The following is a 24,497-nucleotide window of genomic DNA, read 5'->3' as shown; positions in this document are numbered from 1 at the left end:
TATTATTAGGACAAGAAGGAGGGTACTTGTTGAATCATTTCATTATGCTTTGTGGCAGCGAAAATGTGTCATTTGCAATGAAAGACAGCAAGGAGGTTCCTTGTTTGGTTTGATTAGGGTTTTGTGCAATATGGACAACATCCTGAAGTTCTAGACTCACTATATCCAATGGCTTAGGAGTCCCAGTGTTAGTGATGGTTTTGTCTTTCCATTTGCATCTTATTAACTTTTCTAAGCATTCCCCTTCCCACGTCTATTCAATAAATAAATGTAAATAAATAAAAAGGAATAATTGAACTAAGAAATAAGGGGTGGGGATTTTTGGGTGGGGCAGGGAGCAACCCTCCTCAACCCCCTTGACCCAAGAAATCCTAACTGAAGAGAGAGCAGTCACCATAATTGCTCTACTCCTAGGGTCACAACGTTTTCATAACAATAAACATTTAAGCCCACAACTTAAAATAATAATATATAAAGAAGAAAAAGAGACTACATATTGTTGTGAATTATGGTACCATAATTCACAACAATATGTGAATTTTTTTTAAAATAAAAAGAAATTAAAAAAGAATTAATCACATCTGCGTTATATCTCAAAAAAATTAAAAAATTTGCAAATGAAATTCCTATAGTTGTTTATAGAGCCTAGATAGGCCCAGTGTACGCTCAATGTAAGTATATATGTAAAATTTTTATTTTAGCTAAATTTAAGTATATATGTATGTGAATTTAAATCCTAAAACCTTGAATTTCAGTTCTTGCTCTCCCTAATTTACAAGATCTTTTATTTGTGAAATAGCTATTACACTAAGAAAACGCAATGAAAAATATAAAAGGGGAAGTTAAGATACTGTAAAATGTTTTTGAACTCAATCAGAAAGCTCATATATATAATAATAATAATAATAATAATAATAATAATAATAATTCGGTAATTGTAAGACATTGAATATCTTATAAATTATTTGCAGGTTTAGCAATTCAAGTTAGTAGAATTCGTTTCTCAAAAAAAAAAAAAAAAAAGTTAGTAGCAATTCATTCTCAAAAAAAAAAAAAAAAAAAAAAAAAGTTAGTAGAAATCCTTTCTCCAAAAAAAAAAAAAAATGTTGGTAGTATTCCTAACCTATCCTTTTTTTCCTTCCACAACCAGAGATTCCTCAATATAGAAATGTCATACTCGTACACTAGCTAACTCGCAAGCATGTTTGATAAAATAAATAGAAAAATTAATTCGACTTGGGGCGTCATATAATTCAGCAAGATGAACTTCCTTCAAATGTTCATGTTTAAGTTCATGGACATTTTCGTTAGGCTCAAGCATTCCTCCTTGTTCAAAGTCATTTGGGCATGGCATCTGCAATTACAAGTGTACACTAATTCAAATCAAAAGCTAATCAGAACATGAGGTTTAAGCCTTAAAGAGATGCAAGATGGACACGACCTCAAAATAAATATGAACCATAATAGTCTTTAACATCTATATGGGAAACCTTGAATTGACGCACAAACCAATGTTATTCCAGCAGATAAGGCAAGCTATTTGAAGCCACAGACGAGCATCAAGAAGTTAATCCAAATAAGTATAAATTGTATAATGAACCTAGGCCCCATTATGCCATGATATAAGTTCCAATTCAATATAATTTTCAATATTTACCGTGTGAACTTCAACATGGAAGTTTCTTTTAGATTTTTAGGTACTTTACAGGAGCAAAACAACATATAGGACTTTTGATGCCTTGTTGATCAGGGTCTTTTGGCTAGATATAAAAATGTCATTTTTTAACAAAAAATGAAGATTTTATTCCAGTAAAACTACATCATGATCAATACAAAACAAAAGATAGCCTAAAGAATTACAAGTAAAAGAGACTGAACTAGCAAACTCTACCACTGTCACTGAGACCAAGGAAAATTAATGGCCATTCACAGAGTAATTTAAGAAAAGAAAGTTTCATTCAACTGAACATCTGAAACTTTTGACATTTTCAAAACTTCCACTTCCTAATAGGGAGAGATTGCAGCTAAATAGGTATAAAGAGAAATGCTAAACCATATTCCAAAGCCAAGCTTGGAGTAGCCAGCCATGAATAACAAAATAGTTTATCACTCGCCATCATCTAAAATTTCTTTAAAAGGGGAAAGCCTTTGAGAATAGCTATCGCCTTCAAGGCGTCAAATTCCATTATTTGGGACAAACACAGCTCCAAAGTTTCAACCTTGCTGAAGATACCAAAGTTCTTAGGTATGCAGAAGTACACAAAGAAATACACGATTAGTCTTTTACTACAACTAATTAGTCTTCACTTCAAAAAAGAAGCGACTACAATTTTTTCATTTTTTTCACGTACCAATTTAGTTGAAATAGAAACATGTAGCATCCTCAGATTAGGGAGATCTTTTGCAAGCTGTTGGAAAATATGATGCATGTCTCTTTCACGATATACACTGAAACACACTTCTTCTAGCTTAGGGACATTAAGGAAAGAAGTTTTAACCAAAAGTAAATCAGAATATTCAAATCTAAGGAGATTCATAACTGACGGTTTAATTTCCTCCACCTCAAAGCAAAAGCAAATTGTTAAAATTCTCAGACGAAGTAATGAGCCGAAAATCCTCAATTTAAGAGGAAGGTAACACCCATCCATTAACAAAGTGATAAGGCTCAAACAACAAGCACAGATGGTCTGCACATCACATAGGCCTAAACGTACATTCACTAAATTGAGAGTTGTTAAGTTGCAGAATTTGGTGAACAAATTAGGTCCCAAGTCACAGGTGTTCAACTCCAGATACTTTAAGTTGAACTCTTTGCCTTGAGAAAGAAACTCACGACGCAAAACATACATTTCTTCATTGGGGGAAAGACAGGAGCAGCCACAATTAAAACTGATAGTGAGGTTTTCAACTCCCATTTTAGTGGCAAAAGTGATCCATTGATCAATAAATCTTGTGTACCCTCTTCCTAGACACAAACAGAGTTCAAACGCAACTGTCTTTTGTGTACCCTCCTCCTTATCATCATAATCATAAAACTGCAGGAACTGATTCACTGCATTTACAAATTTATCCATTGGGTAACCCCCGCAAAGACAGTAAAAATTATTGTACTTTTCTTTAAGCTTTTTTAGCTTGTCTTCAAGTTCTCTAGGCAGTATGTTATGCCAATCAAATATGAGCTATGAAGCATGGGTGCGGCAAAACGGCCGCCGCACCCGCGTTCGACGCGGCCTGACGCGGTGACGCGCGAGGGACGCGGTTGCCTGCGCGTTGGTGCCGCGTCCACTTTTTTTTTTTTTTTTTTTTTTTTTTTTTTTTTTTTTTTTTTTTCGTTTCACGAATCGCGTCGACTCAGCGCTGATTCGGGCCGATTCACGCCGATTTGAGCTGAATCAGCCGAGATCAAAGTATCGAGGTCTTCGCCGGGAGCTAGTACTTGAACAACAAGTCGGAATCGGCGCCGTTGCACAAAGAGCAGAGAGTTTGGAAATGAAGGAGTTGAGATCGACGGCAAGAATGAGAATCTTAGTCTTGCCGCCACCGCCGATGTAAGACAGTAGACGAGGACGGATGAAATCTCTTCTGATGTGGAGAGGAGAGCATGGAAGATTTCTTCTTTTTTTTTCTTTTTTTTTTAGAAAGAGGAGAGGAGAGTGATGTCACTGATGTGGAGTGGAGGTGACTTTTGAGAGGAGTGGGTCCGGCATTCATTGATGTGGCGTGTGGGAAGAAGTGTAGAAGCCCAATGGCTTTATTTAGTTTAGTGCACCAATGAAACTGAAGTTGTGTCTTATAATTCAGATTTTAATATAGATTAATTATTGTTGTATATAATTAGTTACACACAATTTTGCATATATTTGTGAAATTGTATTTAAAAAATAAAATTATAATTATAATTGTAAAATCATAAAATTGTATTTTCAAAACATAATTTTATAATTTATGTTTAGCAATATATATAAAATATAAATAAAAATATTTTTAATAATTTTTTAATCGCCGTACCCCGCCGCACCTGCACCCTACTTTTTCAAAAATTGCCGAATCCCGCACCCACACCCACACCCACACCCGAATCCGAAAACGCACCCGTGCTTCATATGAGGGATAAACGGGAAGCATAGATTCTTCTCCATCTATGTAATAACACACTTGTTTTGACAGCATCACGGAGTGTCAAATATGAGACAATGAAAGAATGAAGATGGTCCGGCAATTTATTGATGAAATCTTCTTCTCTTGCAATGGTACTAAAAACATCCTACAAAATTAGAAGCAGAACATTACAAAGTTACAAATGTTAAATATGTGTGTGTGTGTTACACATGGGCGGCTTGTAAGACACATGACCTGCTTGTAAGACACACACCCTAAATCTCCAGGGTAAGCAAGAGCTACTCTTTAGGAGTAGAAATTTACTCCTTCAATTAAGCTTTGTCCATACCTTTTTCTTCTATAAATAGGTAATGCAATAGACATTGTAAGGGAAAGATATTGTGTACTCCCCAATATTGAATAAATTTCCCTAAGGGTATGATTTAAACAGTAAGATATTAAAATATTGAGAGGTGGATAACAAAGATATATATATATATATATATATATATATATATATATATATATATATATATATTTAGTATTAAAAATAATATAATATGGGGAGTGACCATGAGAGAAGAAATAATTAAGATATAATCTTACTCATATATCATATTCTTGTCTTTATATTTCCTTTTATTTACAACAACACAAGTGATCAACTAGTTTTTTCTTTCTTACTTTCTTTTGTATCAGAATATCTAAATTCACACCATACATAATTAAGATTTGTAATTGCAAAGCATTTACATTTGGGATTTTAAAATTTTTACCTTTTAATAGCTCAAAAAATTGTTTTATCTATTTTAAAACATTATTTTACAACTAATCGAACATCTTTTTTTTTTTACATCATATCAAATGGTAAACACTATTCATTTACATCCATTTTTTTTTTCACATTAGGTCAAACTCGTAAACACTATTCATTTATTTATTCAATAAATCGAACAAGATAATTAATAAAACAAAATTAATATCTAAATTCACGCCATACATAATTAAGATTTGTAACATCACGAAGGCATGGAAGACTACTCAAATTCTAAAATTCGCACAATCAGAAAATAATTTTAGGACCTTTTGGTCGTCCAATGGCTTGATAGGGAGCTTTTGGTCTTTGTCAGGCATTCGATCTCAAGGGTTCGCCGCTTCTTACGAATCGACTTCTTGTCGTTGAGGTGGTGAGCAGTGGGCATCGCGGAGGACTGAGTAAAATAATCAACAAGCAATGTTGTATGGGGCAACAAGTTCTACTTGAGTAAACATGGAAGACTACTCAAATTCTATTCGAGAGTGAATAGAATATGACCTTTAATTAAAGACCACTTTTGGTTGGAGTCCAATTCAAGAGACTTCATGGGTCATAAATCATAATAAAGCCCAAGGGACGTCATGGGTCATAATTAATAATATGCGTCAGTCACCAACAGTAGAAATATGGTCCTTTTAGCCGTGAATTGTTTAGGACTCGTCTAAATAATTTTTGGGTTACGTAATCATAAAGTCTGGTTCGGCCTGTTCATGGGCGGGGGTCTTTTAACCCATTTAGATTTAGTTTGTTTGTGGCTATTTAAGCCCACTTAGCTTTGTGATCATTTAGAATTAGCTTTGAGATTTTTGGGTCTTTATGTTCTTGAAATCTATTAAAATAAGATTAAGATTAAGTGCAATATCCAAGCATTGGGTGCAATCCATCCATCTCTCTCTCACAACATTTTTTTATAAAAAAATTTATCACATTTTTATTCAATGGTTGAGATTTAAAGTTGAAAATTCAACTTTAAATCTCAGTCATTCATAGCTATCGCATCAGGTATGATACCTTAAGTGTTGCACTTGATCTCAATCCAATAAAATAAAGTACAAAATGTGTAGACATATATAGGCCCATTTTTTGATTGGGCTAATTCCCTTTTTTTTTTTTTTTTTTGAGTAGTGCTACCCATGTTACAAATTTTATTTCATTTACGTCACAAACGGATGCCATATCTTAGGTTTAAATTTATTTTTTATTTTTGTATTTTAAAACTTCAATTATCAATTTGAGTCAAATTTGTAATATAAGTACCATTACTCAAAAAAATAAAAATAAAAAGAACGTATGGAGTGTGTTTTATTTGGTGCGTGTGGGTGGAGTTTCAGGGTGGAGTTGGAAGATTTTGGATTGAATTTGAAGGTGCAACACGATGCCTGCAATGTTTGTACCGTATGTGCCCCATGTGAAGGTTTCCAATAGTCCTTATTCAGTAATTTGTCATGATGATGATGTCTATGATGACTTCTAATTGAGTTCTTCTAGTGCCACATAAAGCGGCACAACAAATGCCACAGCTTGCCTATATGACGAGTTGTAGTTGGTGGAAGGGTGTACTCATGGACCCATTACCACTTTTTCACCAATTTTACTTTTTATTATGATTAAAATTACATGTTTAAGACCGATTTTACTTTTTTTTTTAATTATAATTAAAATCGTGCATTTAACACAATTTTTAATTAAAGATATGTGTATGGATGTGTAAGACAAACATTAACAAAAATAAATAAAATAGAACCAATAAAATACGGTGAGAAATGTGAGGAAATATATATAGAGATCCCTTTTAGTAAATGGCTTGGCTCCATTCCCCCATAACATATGACAAAAGTTAAACATTAAACGGTACACATTAAGAGGAGAAGTCACAGATTATTCGGTGCTAGTTGAATCTTTATTAGATCCAGTTGACACCTGCTAGTGCTCATGTCTTCTTTCCACATGTCTCATCAATGAGCAAGTCCAAAGTGCATTTGGACGATCCACCTTCCTCCATAGCTTTCTTGGCCATCTCTGCCAGTTCCTTGCTCTTCTTCCTCACCTCCTTTCCCTTCTCTCCCTCCATTAACTCTTTCACCATTTTCTCTAACCGCTCCCACTTCACAAACCCTCTCACTGACCCATCACATGTCTCGACCCTCAGTCCCACCTTTATCTCCTCCACAACAATTCTTGCATTCAATGGTTGCTCTGCCATCATAGGCCATGCAAGGATTGGAACCCCAACACATATGCTCTCCAACACAGAATTCCATCCACAGTGGCTAAGAAATCCTTGCACACTCTCATGCATCAAAATCTCCCTTTGGTCAACCCACTCTCTCACTACAATTCCTCTATCTTTCACTCTCTCTTCAAACCCATCTGAAATCTCTGACTCACTCTTTCTTATCACCCACAAGAAATTCACTTTAGATTCTTCCAACCCAGTTCCTATATCTTTGAGTTGTGCAGGTGAAATCTCTGCCTGTGACCCAAAAGCTACATACAGAACTGAGCTCCCTTGGTCATGCTTCTTGTCCAGCCACTGAACCCATTTGAGCTTATTGTGGGGTTCAGTGCTACCCTTTGATGGCTCAGCTAGGCAAAGAGGCCCCACAGACCAGGCCTTGGGTGTACACTCACTGTTCCAATAATCAGCAAACAAAGGTTCAAGCTCATAAAAGCTGTTGAATATAATACCATGGCTCATCGCTGTTGCTATGACTGCTTTCATGGTGAACTCAATTTGTAGACCCTTTGGCTCCGGCTCGGTATATGGGGGCTCAAAGTCATTTCTAGTAACTTTAATCCATGGAAAAGTAGGAACTGATACTAACTCGTCGTCTGATTCAGGTCCAAAGAGAAGTCTATTAATAGCCACAGCTCTAGACACACAAGAAGAGTAATAGCTCATACCATAGTATACAAATCTCGGGATGTTGAACTTGGAAGCAGACTCTAGGGTCCACCAGAGGAACCCATCAGAGACCATGAAGCTAACACGTGGAAGAGTCTGGAGTGCTCGTTCGAAGTCGGGCTGCATTAACTTTGAGGCGTTTGCCAATGAAGGAAACATGGACATAGAGGGCAGTTTGTCTGTGCTCTCAAGGCCAACAGGTATATCAGGCACATTGTGTGAGAATGGTAAGTCAAGAATGGTGACTGTGGTGTCATTGAGGGACTCGAAGATGAAGGGACGATTGGCTGGGGTGGTGAAAATGGTGACAGTGAGGCTGCGATGGAGGAGTAAGCGTGCAAGGTGGAGGATTGGGATGGTGTGGCCTTTTGACATAAAGGGAAAGAGAACCACATGGTGTGGGACTTGTGAATCACCACAGATGGAACCCATATCCTTTTTCTGTCTTCTTCTTTTTCCTCTCCTCAGATATTTCTCTCTATCTTTCTCGCTTGCTGGTTATCTAGCCAGAACATGTTGTTTGGTGTAGGTGGTGGATGATATTTATAAAGGAACCTAGTGGAAGGATCATATATGTAAGGCTAATACAAAGATATTTTAGGCAAATACAAAGGATCATATATCATATATGTTAGGCTAATACAAAAACTAAAGACATGTTGCTGATGCTGTGACAAATAGAATATGATGCGATGACTGAGACTCTCCTCAGCCACCACTACTGGCTGATGTTTTTCTATATATATATATAACCACTTCTTTCGGTTCCTATTTCTTTTCTTTTCCACGGATAGAGACTTTTCGGTTGTATTCATTTTTATTATAATGATAAATGAAATGAATATGGAAATACAATTTTTGTTGTAGTATTCATTTTCATTATAATTATATTTATATTTGAATAATGCTAGAGATATAAACTATTTTATAAAAAATTTTATAAACTGCTGATATGGTGAATGATTATTGATAAATGAAAAAGTGATGTTAAAGATAGACTTAGAAGAAAACCAATAAAAGGTTGGTCACATCAACATTTTGTAGAAATATTGTGAAATAGTTTGTATATGTGGCATTATTTTTCATATTTTGCCTTTTTATTAATTATTATTGTTTTTTGTTTCCAAGGAAAAATTTAACGTTATTACACAAACTGTAGAATTATATATATCACTATTAAGACCCAACCTCTCAAAATCAAAATAAGAATCATCAAGGTTGGTCTTCCTCTCTCACTTTTATAATTGAATTATTATTATTATTTTTTAATTATCTTGCACTACTTCACAAGGTTGGTCTTCCTCCCTCACTTTAATAAAATAATAAAATAAAATACATTGCACTATTATACTATATTGTATGTACAATATTAATACTCTTCACTCATTCATAGTAACAAATTCAATTATATATTCTTTAAAACAAATACTGATTCATAGTAAAAAATTCAATTATATATTCTTTTTTTTTTAAAAATACTAGTCCAGGCCAGGACTAGTGGTTTGAACTTTTCATTCTTCACTACAAAAAAAAGGTCTTATAGCTGCGTTTTTAAAACACAACTATAGCTCTTGAAAATGTGGCTATAGGTCACTTTGGCTTATGACTGCGTTTTTAGCTGTGGCCTAAAACCTATAACTATAGGTTGAGGGGTCTATAGTCGCGTTTACAAAAAGTAGCTATAAGGGACACCTATAACCATGTTTTTAACATGCAGCTATAGGGGATAACTATAGCTGCGTTAGAAACCTGTCACACACTAAATTCCAGCTTGTTATTTGTTGCGTGCAACAAATAACAAGCTAGAATTTTCTCAAATATCAAGCTCAAATTTTCTCAAACCTATCACAATGTTGATTCAATCTCCATGGGAAATTATCAATCTTTAAGGAATATGAAGTTCAATACAGCAACAAAATAGAGAAAAGTTTAGTGTACATTTGACACAAAAAGATGCAACAAGCATCAACACATACAAGTGGGTATGCACATGACTGTCCCTAACCTTCCTATTGTTATCCTGAATGCTTTTAGGGGTGCCTTCCCATCTCCATGCTCTTGTCTACAAGTGGGCCCAGTGTACGTCCATTATGGCATTGCAAAAATATAAAGTCAGCAGTCATCCATTTCAAACCAAGCAAAACTAAGAAGAACATAAGTTACTTCATATAAAGAAAACCTTGAATTTTTTAAGATTGAATACTATGATCAAAATATACAGCAGCTAGAGACGCTCTTAAAAACAAGATTAGTGAAGTTAAATAGCTTTTCAGACAACTTTCAATAGTTTTCTAAAAAATGATAGTGGCTTGGACCAAAGAAATTAAGGATGATTATATGAGAGTGAAGCATTGCATCTTTGAAAAAGCTTCCTAAATTTGTTTAAAATGTTAGGCTTAAAATCTAGCAAGCATCTAAATATACTATGCATCACTGACACTCACGAAGGAAAATAAATACACAAAACATGGCAATGAAAATGGCTAGAGGTATATGTTACAATTAGGCTATGCGTTTATATGTTCCTAAACAACTTAGCAAACTCTTTTCTTTTTTCTTTTATCATTCTAATCAACTAAGAAGACTCGAACTTCACTAGGAAAAAAACTCATCAAAAGCACCACAAACCCAAAAGCAATATAGATTCCATAGAATACCCAATTCATATTTCTTCCTAAACAACTAAGCAAACTTGTCTTTTCTTTTTTTATAACTCTAACCAACTAGGAAGACTCTATAACTTCACTTGGAAACAAACTCCAAAAGCAATACAAATTCCACAGAATACCCAATTCATGTACTTCCCTAAAAAATTTAGCAAGCATATACTTCACTCTTCACTCAGAAACAAACCCATGAAAAGCATCATACACTCAAAAGCAATATAAATTCCATATCATACCCAATTCATGTCTTTGCCAAGACAACTCATCAAGCATAAACTTCACTCATCACTTTGAAACAAGTCCACTCGAAAGCAATACAAATTCCATTAAATACCCAATTCATGTTTTTCCTAAACAACAAGAAAAATAATTCTTTTAAAAGTTCTGATATACCTGCAACTTGTCAAGGTACTAAGGCTGACTATAACCTCTCTTAATGGTCCCAGTGAGCTCTAAAAGCCTAAGCATAGACTTGGCATGATCAACATGAGCTATAATGGAAAAATTCATATTCAACAAAATCACACAAATAGAACCAGCAAAAAGTACTAAAATAACAATAAAGATAAAAAAAAATTTACGAAGCACAAGTTTTTGGGCTGTGAACAGTAACCCAAGAATAGTTTTGGTATTTTGGGGTTGCTCCATAGCTTTTTGATGATAGGTTTAATGGGGTATAGAGGTTTAACCTAAACCTTATGGACCTTGGAATATATGGACTTTTACTAAGCACTAACTAAATTACTATTGCAAACTCAAATTAAAAAACCGTATAACATATTTAATCAATAATATTATAACCCAATAGAGCAAATCTTCAACCAATTCCATAAGTTTATGAATTAGAGAGATACCCCTAAAATAAAACAAAATAAGTTCCCATCTGTTTGTATCAATTAAAACAAGAGGCTCTTTCAAAAAAGTTTCGAATTGTGGAGCATTCAGTCCAAAAGAATTGAGTAGTGCTAGCTGTTAGCAAAAATTACCATTAGATGGCTCACAATTCGCACAAGGTACAAAAAACTTAATCAGAAACATAGGCATGTTTCTGCAGAATATATGTGTTGGCAGCAATTGAAGGAAAATCCCCTAATGGAAGATTTCTATGAAATCATATCATAACCAAAAGTTGATGCATACAGTACTATGCCAAAGAGTCATACAAGTGAGCCTTCTTGCTTATACTTTTATTTTTTTAGGGGGGGTTCAGATTGTATCTTAAATTTCAACCTAGAAGTAGCCAACAAAAACTGTTGATTGTGGCTCAAGCTGAAATGACACTAATATGCAGCATGCATCCAAAGGGAAAACCTCCTACAGTGTGCAAAGGTCACATTGTCATTACAGCCTAGGAATAGATGAATTTGGAAACCTCTCACATTTTATTTAGATAAGCCTTTCTATTCTACTCTCAAATGATTCCCTCCTTTTTGTCAATGTACGTTGGATCTAAGTAATAGCCAAGAGCTACAAGGGCATGGACCTACAAGGAGTAATATCACATATTCTTATTGGCAAAACCCCACAGCCCTTCTTATGCAAATCCTATTCAATGTGCCTTTCTTGCTAAAGAAAAACTTAGGAAATTTGGGGGGTGGGGGTGGGGGGAGGGGGGAGGGGGCGGCTCCATTTAAAGATTTCCTGAAATATTAAGCCTCCTCAAAGGAATCCAGCTCAACAATTTGTGAGACAAATACATACCAAAAACTATAAGTGATTCTGGATTAGATTTGTCCTTAATTCTTTGGCTGTGTGTGTATATATATATATTTTTTTCTTTTCACAATGAAGGGAATTTGAATATTGTGGGTTCTCCTTTATGAGGAGAATTGGACAATGGCATTGAGCCATATGACTACTAGTATAACCATCCAACCCATGCAATATATTCAGAGTACTATATATATATGAAAGTGGAAACGTTACATTTAATTTTGTAAAACTCATGTTGCACCACCGCATGTCATTCTTTTTTCTATCAATTTTTTTATTACATTTTTAAAGTAAAAATTGTTAATCGTTAAAATACCTATTTATTAAGTGTGTATATTTATTTTAAAAAACAGTTAATTATAATAATTAAATAGTATAATTATATTAAAAATAATTATACATTCTTGCGAATCGCAGACCGGTCCATGATTAGTGTCTTGAAGAAAAAGTAATTTTGGTCATCACTCAACCCCCTTGACAGGATTCTCTACTTGTACAGACCAAGGTAAAGGAAAAATATGTGTCCTTCGTGGAGTTTGGACCAAGCTAACTTTAAATTATTCATATATTCACACTTCCTAATCATTTGATGACAGAGATTCATTCCCTATAACCAAGACATCAAAAACAGATTAATAAAAAATACAAATAAATTAATATTATAAAAAACAACATCCTGATCCAGTACATATTAGTATTTTTTTTTTCATTAAAATGAATTGTTGAAACACCCACTTCTCCATTGATTGAAAGTATGTAGACTAAAACTTTTTATGAGAAATTGAGCATTACCTTCTTCTGGATGGTTTTCCTTTCTAAAGATAGAATCTTTCCAATGTTTCTATTGCCGTATCTACACCATTAAAACATATTATAGAAGAAAATTGATTCCAAGGTTAAAGAATAAAAATTCTTGGTTATAATTAAAAAAAGAAAACAATAGATAGATAATTATAAGAATAGGGACAACTAACCTTTGTCACATGCACAACAGCTAACACAAAGATAAATATTTGAAGATGATGCAATGCAGTAAGAGATAACAGTGGGACCTTTCCCTGAAAAAATGATGTAAACAATGCAAAACACTAATAAGATATTTAAGTTTTTAAACGCATGTGCAACCTTAGTTAACAAATTAGATTTTGTTTGCATTCCTAGAGATTACATAATTCTATCTACACTAGAGGCACCCAAAATCACACTCTTTCATCAGATTATTCCGTATAATTTATACTTCTATTCCATTTTTGCCTCCCTCAAAATTAACAACTAAGAAATCCTATTCTAATGCTTGTTAGTATAGCAATAAAATTATGATGATCATTAAGTTCTTAGTAGATAAGATGTTTGGCACTAGTTGTGAAAAACAACTCAGTGCATTTTTGTAACTCAACTAATTAGTGTTATTTGGTGTTTACAATAGAAATATTTAGGGTTCAAATATCCTTATCTAAAAAAAAAAATATTAAAAAAACAATCTTGTTTTAATAGGAAAAACAAAGAAGAAAGATTGTTGTAGGGTCATTGGGCCCAGGAATGTGCATGGGGTTGGCCCAAGCGTATTTTCTCTTTCTTTTTGGGCTAAAGGCCCAATCTGAGGACACTGATAGTCCGAGGATGTAAGAATGTCAACTTATAAAGCAATACAAATAAGTAAAGAGGTGATACCTAAACAAGTATGTCTGAGAATATAGTCCGAGGAGGCTTATGTCCTCGGCTGTGTAAAGCGAAGGTAGGAGAAGGGCTGGTTAAACATCCATGGGCAATATGCTAGAAAATCCTATAGGTAAGGGTAAACATGGTAAACGTGGAGGATAAGAAGAAGGGCGGTGAAATATCTAAGATAAAGCTATTGTCACCGCCCCTGCATCGAATGCTCTGCAACTACTATTTTGGCTGCATTAATGGGGAAGTGAGACCTGAGCGTCAGAGTGGAGCCTGGTTTTTGTCTCCAAAGACTTCAGTGGAGGTTGATGGGACAAGTATCTAGACCAGCAATCTAACCCCTACGTGGAGCATGAAGAGGGGAGAAAGAGAAGATATAAAAGGAAGAAGGGACCTTTAGGAAAGGGGATCGAAAGAAAGAGAGAAACAACACTATATACCTCATGATCTATTGTTGTAATCTATTTGAGGAAGAGATAATATAAATCATCCTCGGCTCATGTCCGAGGAGAAGATTCTTTCATGTAAACAGTTCCTTGTGTGTATCATTGTGACGAGACCCATCATTCTTGTCATCTAACATCATTAGAACCTAAATTTCAAGCCTACTCTTTACAAATTCTATTGTAAAAGGCCTTTCAGACCCATCCCCTTCTGACTGTGAGTTCGGGCTCAAATTGTGTACTTACAATTGTCATTTACAAACTAACATTTTTATTTATTTATTGACTACAAACTAACATTCCAATGAATATAATTGCTAACACTTTGATAATATAATAAATAAATATCTATATTAGTTTTTGTGATTAGTGACACAAACTTATTAGGCTTATGTAGCAAAATTTGTTGTATAATATCAACTAGTTAAGTGAATTGTCTGCTAATTTTAGGTATAACTAATATGAGAGAGAGAGAGAGTCAAATATGGTACCATCAGTAGTTAATTCTATAACTTTTTAATTTATACATTCATCATTACAATTCTATTTAGTGGAAAGGAGTCTTATACTTTCATTTGCCTTTATAAAAAAAGGAAATGCCTTTATTTAATATTTATTGGAAATCCTATGAAAATGGTAATTATATTTGATTGTATAGTATGATTGGGTTCCACTTTTAGAATGGTGGGATTCCTAGTCAGAGAGAACTGACCCACTTCATTCAACCACTATCAATACTTAGGAATTATGATAAGACCTTTAGGGAAGTCGTCTTTGATTATGCCCATCTTATTCCACTCACAAGACATCTACTAACCCATAAAATCACATTTTGTCCCTTCTTTAGAGACTTCTGAGGATGAGGACGACGATAGTGGCTCTGATGGCGGTGGTGATGAGGATGATGGTGCTAGCTCTTCCAGCGATGATGAGATGACTGCTTCAATTACTTGCCATTTGTCATTCGTGACAAAAATGGAGAATAGTTTTGGGATATGAGAGTAGTCATGTATTTAGGGGGAGAGTTAGTTTAGGAGATTTTTGTTAGGGGGAGTGTCTATATTTTCTGAGGGATGTAATGAAGACTTATGTATCTTTTCTTTTCTTTATCTTTTAGATACTTAGTTCATGTACCTTTGGTCTTATGACCACTTTGTGATAGCAAACCTTGTACTCTTTATTGATACATATATTTGAGGTTGTTATTACATTTTTACCTATCTCTTCATGTGTTATTTCTTTTCTCTCCTTATGCACATGCTTCTTAGTACTTGTATGCAATCTTTTATTTCTATTTCACACTAAGATGTCGTGATGAGTTCTGTTTAAAGCGTTTCAGAATCATAAATACAGGTTGTCAAAGTCTTCCTTGCCATGAACTCTCTTTTTACAAAGTTTTTCTAGAGTTTATGTTAGGATAGATTTTATTGTATTCAACAAGTAAGTATGAGTTGAGTGATTTATGACTTCTCTCATATGTTCATTTGTTTGTTGTGGTTTTGTCACGGATTGCCAAATGGGGAGATTGTTAGGACATATGTGAATCATGTTAGGAACATATGTCAATATTGAATTGGCAAATTTTTTGACAAAACGGACTTTACTTGTAATTTGGTAGATTTAGGATGTGTTTAATACTTCAAGGAACAAGGTTTCAAGATCAAGTGTTAAAGCCATGCAAATATGTCCAAGAAACAAGTGAAGAAGTGCTGAATTTTAAAGTTCGACAGCTAGTATCTATCGAGGTTTAAAAAGCTGTTTCAGCCCTAAGCTCGACAACTTCTCGATAGATAAGCTATTTATCGAGATTTATGAAAAACTGTTTTTCAATTTTGATTTTCATCCAACACGTGAATAGATGTTTGGGCTTTCTTTTCTCACAACCCTAAACATATATAAGGATTATTTTAAAGGCCGTAAAAGGTGTCACGGTTGCACACAAATGTAAAGAAAAGTTGTGTTCATGCTAATTGTGACCGGAAACCCAATTTGCCCTAGTTCATTTTTCTCTTGAAGAAGCTACTGCGTTTGTAAGCCATTGGGTTTTGTGACCAAGCAGCTTCGTGATCTTCATCGTATTGATGAACTGAAGAACTTTGCAGCCAACATCTTTCTCAAGTTGGTGATTAAGTCGCGTACTAGGATTTGCGCATCTATTGGTTAGTCATGTACTAAGAGCCATGCGTTAAAATGAGAGATTGTCACTACAGAACAAGTCCAATTATGTATTGGGGTAAAGGTTCAACTATAGGCCGGTATAAAGTACTAGGATTCTTTTACTTGTAACCGCTTGTTGTGATAATAGTGGATTCTCGGGAGTGGTGACCTTAAAATCACCCAGTGGAATTTTTTGCCTTGGAGACTTTTCTCATTCGTAAATAAATCACTGTGTCAACTTTATTTTTCCGCTGCATTTCATTTTAGTTGATGATTTGTTTGTGCTGCCACGCATATTGTCTGTTAATCTGATTAATTAATCAACTTGGCTAATTAATTGGTTAATTCCTCACAACGGGACAATACATTCTTGTCTTGTCACATGTAGCTATCAACTCAATTATATGAGTCATTTCTTTTTTTCCATTTAGTAAGTACACTCCATGTGAGTCACCTGATTTTCAATGGTGAAAGCATAATAATCATATGCATTTTTTAAAAGTTCTGGGTATATATGGAATGGTGTGTCAAAAAAGTTTCAAACATTTTCTGTAATTATACCCGTTTACAAAATTTTGAAGGGGTTAATTATGAGAGTGCATAACTCAGTGTAACTTTTTTTAGAATTGATACACATATTAAATAAATAAATGAATACTAATTGTGGAAGCAAGAACTTAGACCGAGCTTAATAACTTGTCTAAGAACACAATTAATTTAGATTATGAGCTTATAACAATTCGCAATGGGAAGTTTGAACAAGAATCCAAAATTTATCTCACTCTTACACCAGTATATAAAAAAAGGAAAACTCTTATTCATATCATCCTTTTCTCTAACAATTTTCACTCCTAATGTTTCACACCTAAATTTTCTGTGTCCCCCCCCCCCCCCCGCGCCTTTCTCTCTCTCTTCCTTTATGACTCATCTTCTTCTTTTTTATGTTTTGTCCTTGTCCACCTGTATAACTTCTGGTCTTATCAGGCTCTTCTTTCTTGATTTTTCATCATGAATGGAGCTTTCTAGGGCTTCTTCTTACTGTTCAGGTGTCCACTTGGATAATTTATGATCTTATCGGGCTTTCCTATTTTGGTTATTCATCATGGATGGAGACTTCTAGGGTCTTTTTTTACTGTTTAGGCTTGTCCCTCTGCATTAAATGCGATGATGCTAGGCAGGTGAGCTTCATTTAATGCGGGGGTTGTTGTGGAATTATTTGAAAATCTTAGACAGCTTCCTCAGTGAAGTTGATCTTCCTTGGTACTTACCTCTACCTCGAAACTAGGCTAAGACTTACCTTGATAGTTCGAACACTACCTTAGAACTAGGCTAGGACTTACCTTGGTAGTTCGGACACTAGCTTAGAAGTCGGCTAGGAAGGGGACTGACCCTGATCAATAGTCTGAGGTTCTATATCTATTGTTAGAATGGGTCAGTCCATGTTGGATTTGTTTCATGCATTTAGGCCACTGCTTGAAATGGGCCCAATATTTATCCTATTATAATAAGGCCCAATGTTTACCTCACTACAATAATATTTTTTAAAAATGCAATCCAAAAATCTTTAGTGTTTATTTTTATTTTTAGATAAATAGATAGTTAAGGGTGGGGGAATTATGATTCTAGATGTCTTCTTTAAAAACACCAAAAAATATCAGTTAATTAAAATACAAGACTCTTAACCAAAGATGACAACAATCCCCTTAACATTTATAATGTGAAAATTAATTTTGATGATTTTTTTTTGTAAAGATCTCTCTCAAAAAATTTATTAAAAAAAAGTGTTGAAAGATTTATATCTATATATATTTGTATAGATTTAATGTTACAAGAGGTAGCTCTTGTTGGTATTGAATTTTAATTATTTTTTCTTTTTGAGTTGTTAGATGTTGGTTAGTATTTGTATTTGTACTACTTAAAATAAAAGGTATACGAATGTTGGTGCAGAAGAGTAAGGGAAAAAAAGAAGAGTAGTTCTAATATCACATAAATTGTCATAATTTTTGTCATAATTATCTTATGTGTTGGACTATGATTGACTATTTATCTATTTCACGTAAATTTACTACTTTTTCTTCACTATTTACAGTCAACTTTTTAGGCAGTTGTGATATAAATTGTATTATTTTATGTGATTTTAGAATTTTTCAAAAGGGAATTAGAACAAAATTACTAGAGCCCTAAAAAGTATAGACACTAGGGCCAGCCATATGCCTCCAAAATTGATTATTTAATTGAATAAAGCATGTGAATGTGAAGGGAGCATTAAAAAAGACATACGCGTTTAATGACTATCCGTATGAAGCAAAGCCTACATTACATGACTATGATTGAGCTTTAGGTAAAGTAGTCTCATATCTTCAAATTTATTCACAAATATATTATTATATTTGAGTTTGACTCTTTTAATAATCAAACTATAACTTATGAAAACTATTCATAAACAGTTGGTAATCTTGCAGCCCTAATTATTTGGCTCGGATAATATATTATGGATGTTTTAGTTTAGCCCCAAATTTGAAGTTTTTTTTTTTAATAATTCGAAAAATAAGAGGTGGAGACCATTTGAATCATTTACGTATCTTTTGGAAATATCAAGAAAAATACAATTAAACTAAATATTGTTGACAAATGTGAAGATTAATTGTTGAGCCTAAATAAATCCGCAGATCATTTTTTAAATCAGCTTGGGTATGAATGATAAATCTTAAAGTCCCATTTGCTATGCTTTTAACCACGTACTCATTTTAGTTTACGAATCATTAACTCAATTTAAGTCCAAGTCTACATCCCAGCTTTGTAGATCATTTAGCTTAACTTGGAGTTTTTTTATCGTGCACGTGACTGGAGGTATGGTAAAGAAGAATTCGTCTGGGTTAAAGCCTTGAAACTTGAAAAGATGATACTGTGAGTATTGTGACAAACAAAATATGGTTGAGGCTTTTGGGGTTAAGAGATATTACGGCCGCATCAACCGCTACTATGTTTCTAACTTTCTATTGATGTTTACTTTTGGATAAAATTAAAGCTATATTACGCATGCTATTACAAACACTTACAAACACATGAAAAATAAAAATTCGATTGCTTTTTTTTTTTTTTGTGTTTGTAGGAAATTTTTTTTTTATAAACATGACAACTAAATTCATGACTTTAAATCATAATTTTGTTCTGACTTCAAATTACGATTTCATTTACTTTTTTATGTGAGTAAAAAACACTTCTTCTTCTTTTTTCTCCTTTTTAACCATTTCTTTCAGTTCTTTTTTCTTTTCTTTTTCCCGGACATAGACGTTACAAATGTTTTCATTTTCATTATCAATCAATGAAAGGAACAACGAATACAATTTTTGTTTTGTTGTACAATTAAAAACATGAAAACACTACAATCATATTCATAAAGTGTCTTTTAGTTAAAAATTTTCCCCCAACGAAAACATTTAACGTTTATTACACAAACTGTAGAATTATATACATCAGTATCACTACTAACTACTAAGGCCCAAGCCTATTCTTGAGCCTACTATTATGTAGTCTTACATTGTTCGAAGCTTGATAACTCATTAGCAATTAATGGTCTCCTGTATGAGAGTTATTTATTTTTCATTAATTGATAAGTACACTCGATCCATGTGAGTGATCACCTGATTTTTCTACGGTGAATGCATAATAATCAATTAATCATATACATTTTTTTTTTAAAGTTCTAAGGTACATATAGAATAATGTATCAAAAAGTTTCAATTCTTTTTTATATCTATAATTATACCCGTTTACAAAACTTTGAGGGGGTTAATTATGAGAGTATATAATAATATAACTCAGTGCAAATTAAACATCTAAAGTTTAATTTCCACCTACTTCCAACTATTTATAAATAAAAAAATACTTAATTTTCGCCTCCCTCTCACCCCAAACTATCTCTACTCTATCTTTGTCTTCTTCCTTGCCGAATTTCTCCCTTCATTACTTGACAAAATTCTTTCTCAACCTTATTCTCTTGTGGTCACCACCCACCTCCACCAAAACATCTCTCTCTCTCTCTCCCCCCCCTAGCATAAAAGAAGGATTGATATTGAGTATGTGAAAATTAATGTTTAATTTTGATGAATTTTTTTTGTAAAGATCTCTCTCAAAATTTTTTTTTTTTTGAAAGATTAGATTGTATTTTTTTTAGTTTGTATCTAATTTAATATTATGGGAGGTTAGTTTTTGTTGGTTAGCATTTGTATTTGTACTCCTTGCGATAAAAAGTCTACAAATAGTTGTGCAGCAGTGTGTTGTGCTTGAAGGAAAAAAGGGAATAAGAACTACGTACATTATTTGAGCTCTACATAGTACACACACTGGGCTCTACATAGTCCTTAATTAGGGCCCCTTTAGATAGGATGTTCTAGAAGCCTACATTTAAAGCTAAAATTGCGTTTTTAAAACAATAGATTTTGCGATTTTTTTTCAAAAGCAACTTTCTCGTGCTTTTTCAGATTCATGTGATTTGTACGTAGATTTTCATGTTTTCGTGTTGCACATTTTAAAGTTTTGACAACAACCCATGTGTAGGTGCTCTTAATTTAACAGGGCATGTGAATGTGAAGGGAGTACTAGGGAAGACATACATGTCTAGTGAGTCCATTCATGCCCATGCTACATGATAGGCATTTGTTTGTGAATTAGTGTGAAATCCCCGATAGAATGATAGCGACCTAATTAAAGTTAGGTTGCATTTGGATTTTCGTAATTTAGGTTTGGAGTAATTTTGATTTTTTCCTTAAAGTTTCGAATTTTGAATCCATTCTATTAATGTTAGGTAGCCTTTTAATTTAAGTTATTCCACCCATATGTCATGCTAAGGTGTCTATTAAGTGTCACCTTAATTAAAAACAAAGTTATTTACTTGTTTTAACCGTGTTTTTAAAACGAGATAATTTTAATGCAATTAAAAGTTAAAATAATGTCATTTTGTCCATGATACTGAAAAAAAGTTACTTAGCACTTTATATTTTCTTTTTCTTTTTTCTTTTTTTCCTCATGTGATCACAAATTTTCTATCATTTTCTCGTATACCAAACAACTTGTAAGATTTTTAAAAAGAAAAAAGTTGTAATAATTAAAAAAGAAAAAGAAAAGAAAAGAAACGTTAAAGGAAAAATATAAGTACTAACTCCCTGCAAGTATCTATATCTGTTACTAAAGATAGAGACCAAGAAGCCCAAAAAACAACATGAAGCCTTTCTTGTCATTGACCACGAGTACTGTGCATTGAGTGCAAGTCTCGACCCATCGAGCCAGCTAGGGCTTGTGGTGAAAGTTTTTTTACTTAAAGAGAGTAACTTTCTCGAGAGGGATATGGTGGAGAAGGAGATTGCAACGGTAGTTAAGAAGAAAGAAGGAGGAGGAGGCATAGGTGGTGGAGGAAAGAAGGAAGAGAGAGATGGAGAGAGATAGAATGAGGAATAATTTTTTTTTACTTTGTTTTGGGTAAATTGTGAATTTTTTTTATTGAGTGATGTGTGTTCTACTAAAAAAATTTTATAAAAAAAAGTGACATTTATTTATGAATGATGTGGTTTGTTTTAATTTGATTAGCCATGGAGATTGTAAACTTAGGTGAATTAAACAGCCATCTTATAAACAGACATGGATAAAATGACATTTTTTTTCAAATGCTACGCAACATTAGGTATAATGAATTAAAATTTGAAACTTTAAAAGTAAAATCAAAATTATCCTAAACTTAAGGATTCAATAGTACCTTTTGTTCAAAAAGACACTTAAGAGTTGTCCCAAATTGATTTCCATTAATGAAATACTTACTAATTTAGCAATTTAAAAAAAAAAATTGTTAGATGGTTATTTTAGAGTTGAAAGAATATCCATGAGTGAGAGTTTGGACAGGAGGTTAAGGGTCTGTTTGGTTGGGAATATGGAAAAATGGAAGAATAGAAAATTGTGGGAGGATGAAAAAGTGGAATGATAGAAAATATTTAGTTTTTCCTCATTTGTGTTTGGTTGGAGAGGTGGAAACGTGGAGGGATGAAAAAAAATTTTGTTTGATTGAGATAAAAAATGAGAGGATGAAAAATAAAGTTGATATAAATTTACCATTATGTCCTTACTAAATCCATAAACAAAAAGTAACACATTTATTATTAAAAGAAATTGTTTGGACACTTTAATTTATATATATATATATATATATATATATATAAATATAATAAGCAAATGCTAAAAGGATAAAAATAAAAAAATAAAAATAAAAAAACAAACAAAAGAAACAACGTGTATTATGCAAAATTTTATCCACAAAAAAAAAAACAAAAAAACAAAACCAAAACCAAAACCAAACCAACGTGAACGTACTATACAAACAAGAAGAAATTTTATCAAAAAGAAAAAACCCGGAAAGACCAAAAGTAGAAAAAGACAAAAAGTTGGTTGTTGGATGGAGAAGGGCAATTTTGTCCAATATACATCTTCCTCATTTTCTCTCCAATTTTCTCTCCCCCTGCTCCTTTCAACCAAACACCCTTCCCACTCATTCTCTCCTATTTTCTACTTTTTTTTTTTCCATCCTCCCTAAAATCCTCACAACCAAACATACCCTAAGTATAGTGGATTTGATCTGTTTGTTTGTCCTACGTTCCTCTAATTGTGTACCTATTAATAGTGCTATAGCTTATGGTCACAAACCCAATATTTTATTTCGAGTAGGATTGGGTTACTATAAGATTTACAATTCGATGCACATCCCTAATTTGCTAGAATTGAAACCTTTCACATAATAATTTCTTAGAAAGGACTATAGACAAGAAAATTGATCAGATTTGGTTCGCAAACTTGCAAAGTTCCCTAAGATTCTTTGCCTTTTACTCATTTGGCATTTGGCAACAAGACAAATTTTGAGTTTCTCTCTCTTCTCATCTTGGGAACTCTTCATCAAGATTACTATTCAAAAACAACTCATCTTGAAAAGATAGTGTTAGGACATATGTGAATCATGTTAGGAACATATCTCAATATTTTATGTAATTGGCTAATCATTTGACAAAACGCACTTTACCTGTAATTGGGTAGATATAAGATGTGTTTAATGCTTCAAGAAATAAGGTTTCAAGTTCAAGTGTTAAAGCCATGTAAGTCTGTCCAAGAATCAAGTGAAGAAGTGTTGTTTAAAGCTCGACAGCTAACTCGACAGCTAGTATCTATTGAGGCTTAAAAAACTGTTTCAACCCGAGGCTCGACAACTGCTCGATAGATAGAGTATCTGTCGAGATTTATGAAAATCAGTTTTTCAGATCTGATTTTATGCCAATCCATGAGTGTATGTTTGGGCTTTCTTTTCTCACAACCCTACCCTAAATATATATAAGGATTATTTTAAGGGTCATCACAGAGAGCACAGTTGCACAAGTGTGAAGCAAAGTGTGGTTCATGTAAATTGTGACCGGAAACCTAGTTTTCCCTAGTTCATCTTGAAGAAGCTGTTATGTTTGTACACCGTAGGGTTTTGTGACCAAGAAACTTCGTGATCTTCATTGTGTGATGAACTGTAGAACTTTGCAGCCAACATTCTTCTCAAGTTGGTGATCAAGTCACGTACTGGGATCCGCGCATCTTTTGGTTAGTCACGTACTAAGAGCCGTGCAATACAAGGAGAGATTGTCATTACAGAACAAGTCCAATTAGGTATTAGGGTAAGGGTTCAACTGTAAGTTGATATAAGGTACTAGGATTCCTTTACTTATAACCGCTTGTTGTGATAATATTGAATTCTTGGAAGTAGTGACCTTAAAATCACCTAGTGGGGTTTTTGCCTTGGAGGTTTTTCCCCATTCATAGACAAATCACAGTGTCAATTTTATTTTCCGCTACATTATATTTTGATTGGTGATTTGTTTGTGCTGCCACGTACATTACATGTTAATTTGATTAATTAATAAATTTGGCTAATTAATCAATTAATTCATCACAAAAGGTCAATACATTCTTAGCCTATTAAGTGGTATCAGAGCAGGAACACTCTGATTAGG

General features: G+C 33.5%; 1 protein-coding gene and 1 long non-coding RNA gene across 2 annotated transcripts; both read right to left on the bottom strand.

The window, feature by feature from the left end:
- Positions 1-1,196: 1,196 nt before the first annotated feature.
- On the bottom strand, positions 1,197-5,388 carry LOC142622106 (uncharacterized). The gene is made up of 3 exons (XR_012841867.1): positions 5,182-5,388; positions 2,115-2,240; positions 1,197-1,354 (listed from the first exon to the last, which is right to left on the bottom strand). It is a non-coding gene; the product is annotated as an uncharacterized LOC142622106 (long non-coding RNA).
- Positions 5,389-6,700: 1,312 nt separating this feature from the next.
- LOC142622105 (UDP-glycosyltransferase 90A1-like) lies at positions 6,701-8,321 on the bottom strand. Its single transcript, XM_075795535.1, has one exon. It carries the CDS (start codon positions 8,250-8,252, stop codon positions 6,846-6,848), a length of 1,407 nt encoding a protein of 468 aa, XP_075651650.1. The 5' UTR covers positions 8,253-8,321; the 3' UTR covers positions 6,701-6,845.
- Positions 8,322-24,497: the final 16,176 nt, after the last annotated feature.

The sequence above is a fragment of the Castanea sativa genome, chromosome 1, assembly GCF_040712315.1.
Source record: "Castanea sativa cultivar Marrone di Chiusa Pesio chromosome 1, ASM4071231v1".
Taxonomy (NCBI): Eukaryota; Viridiplantae; Streptophyta; class Magnoliopsida; order Fagales; family Fagaceae; genus Castanea; species Castanea sativa.
Note: the sequence above shows the minus strand (reverse complement) of the source record. Positions and strands in the feature narration are given on the sequence as shown.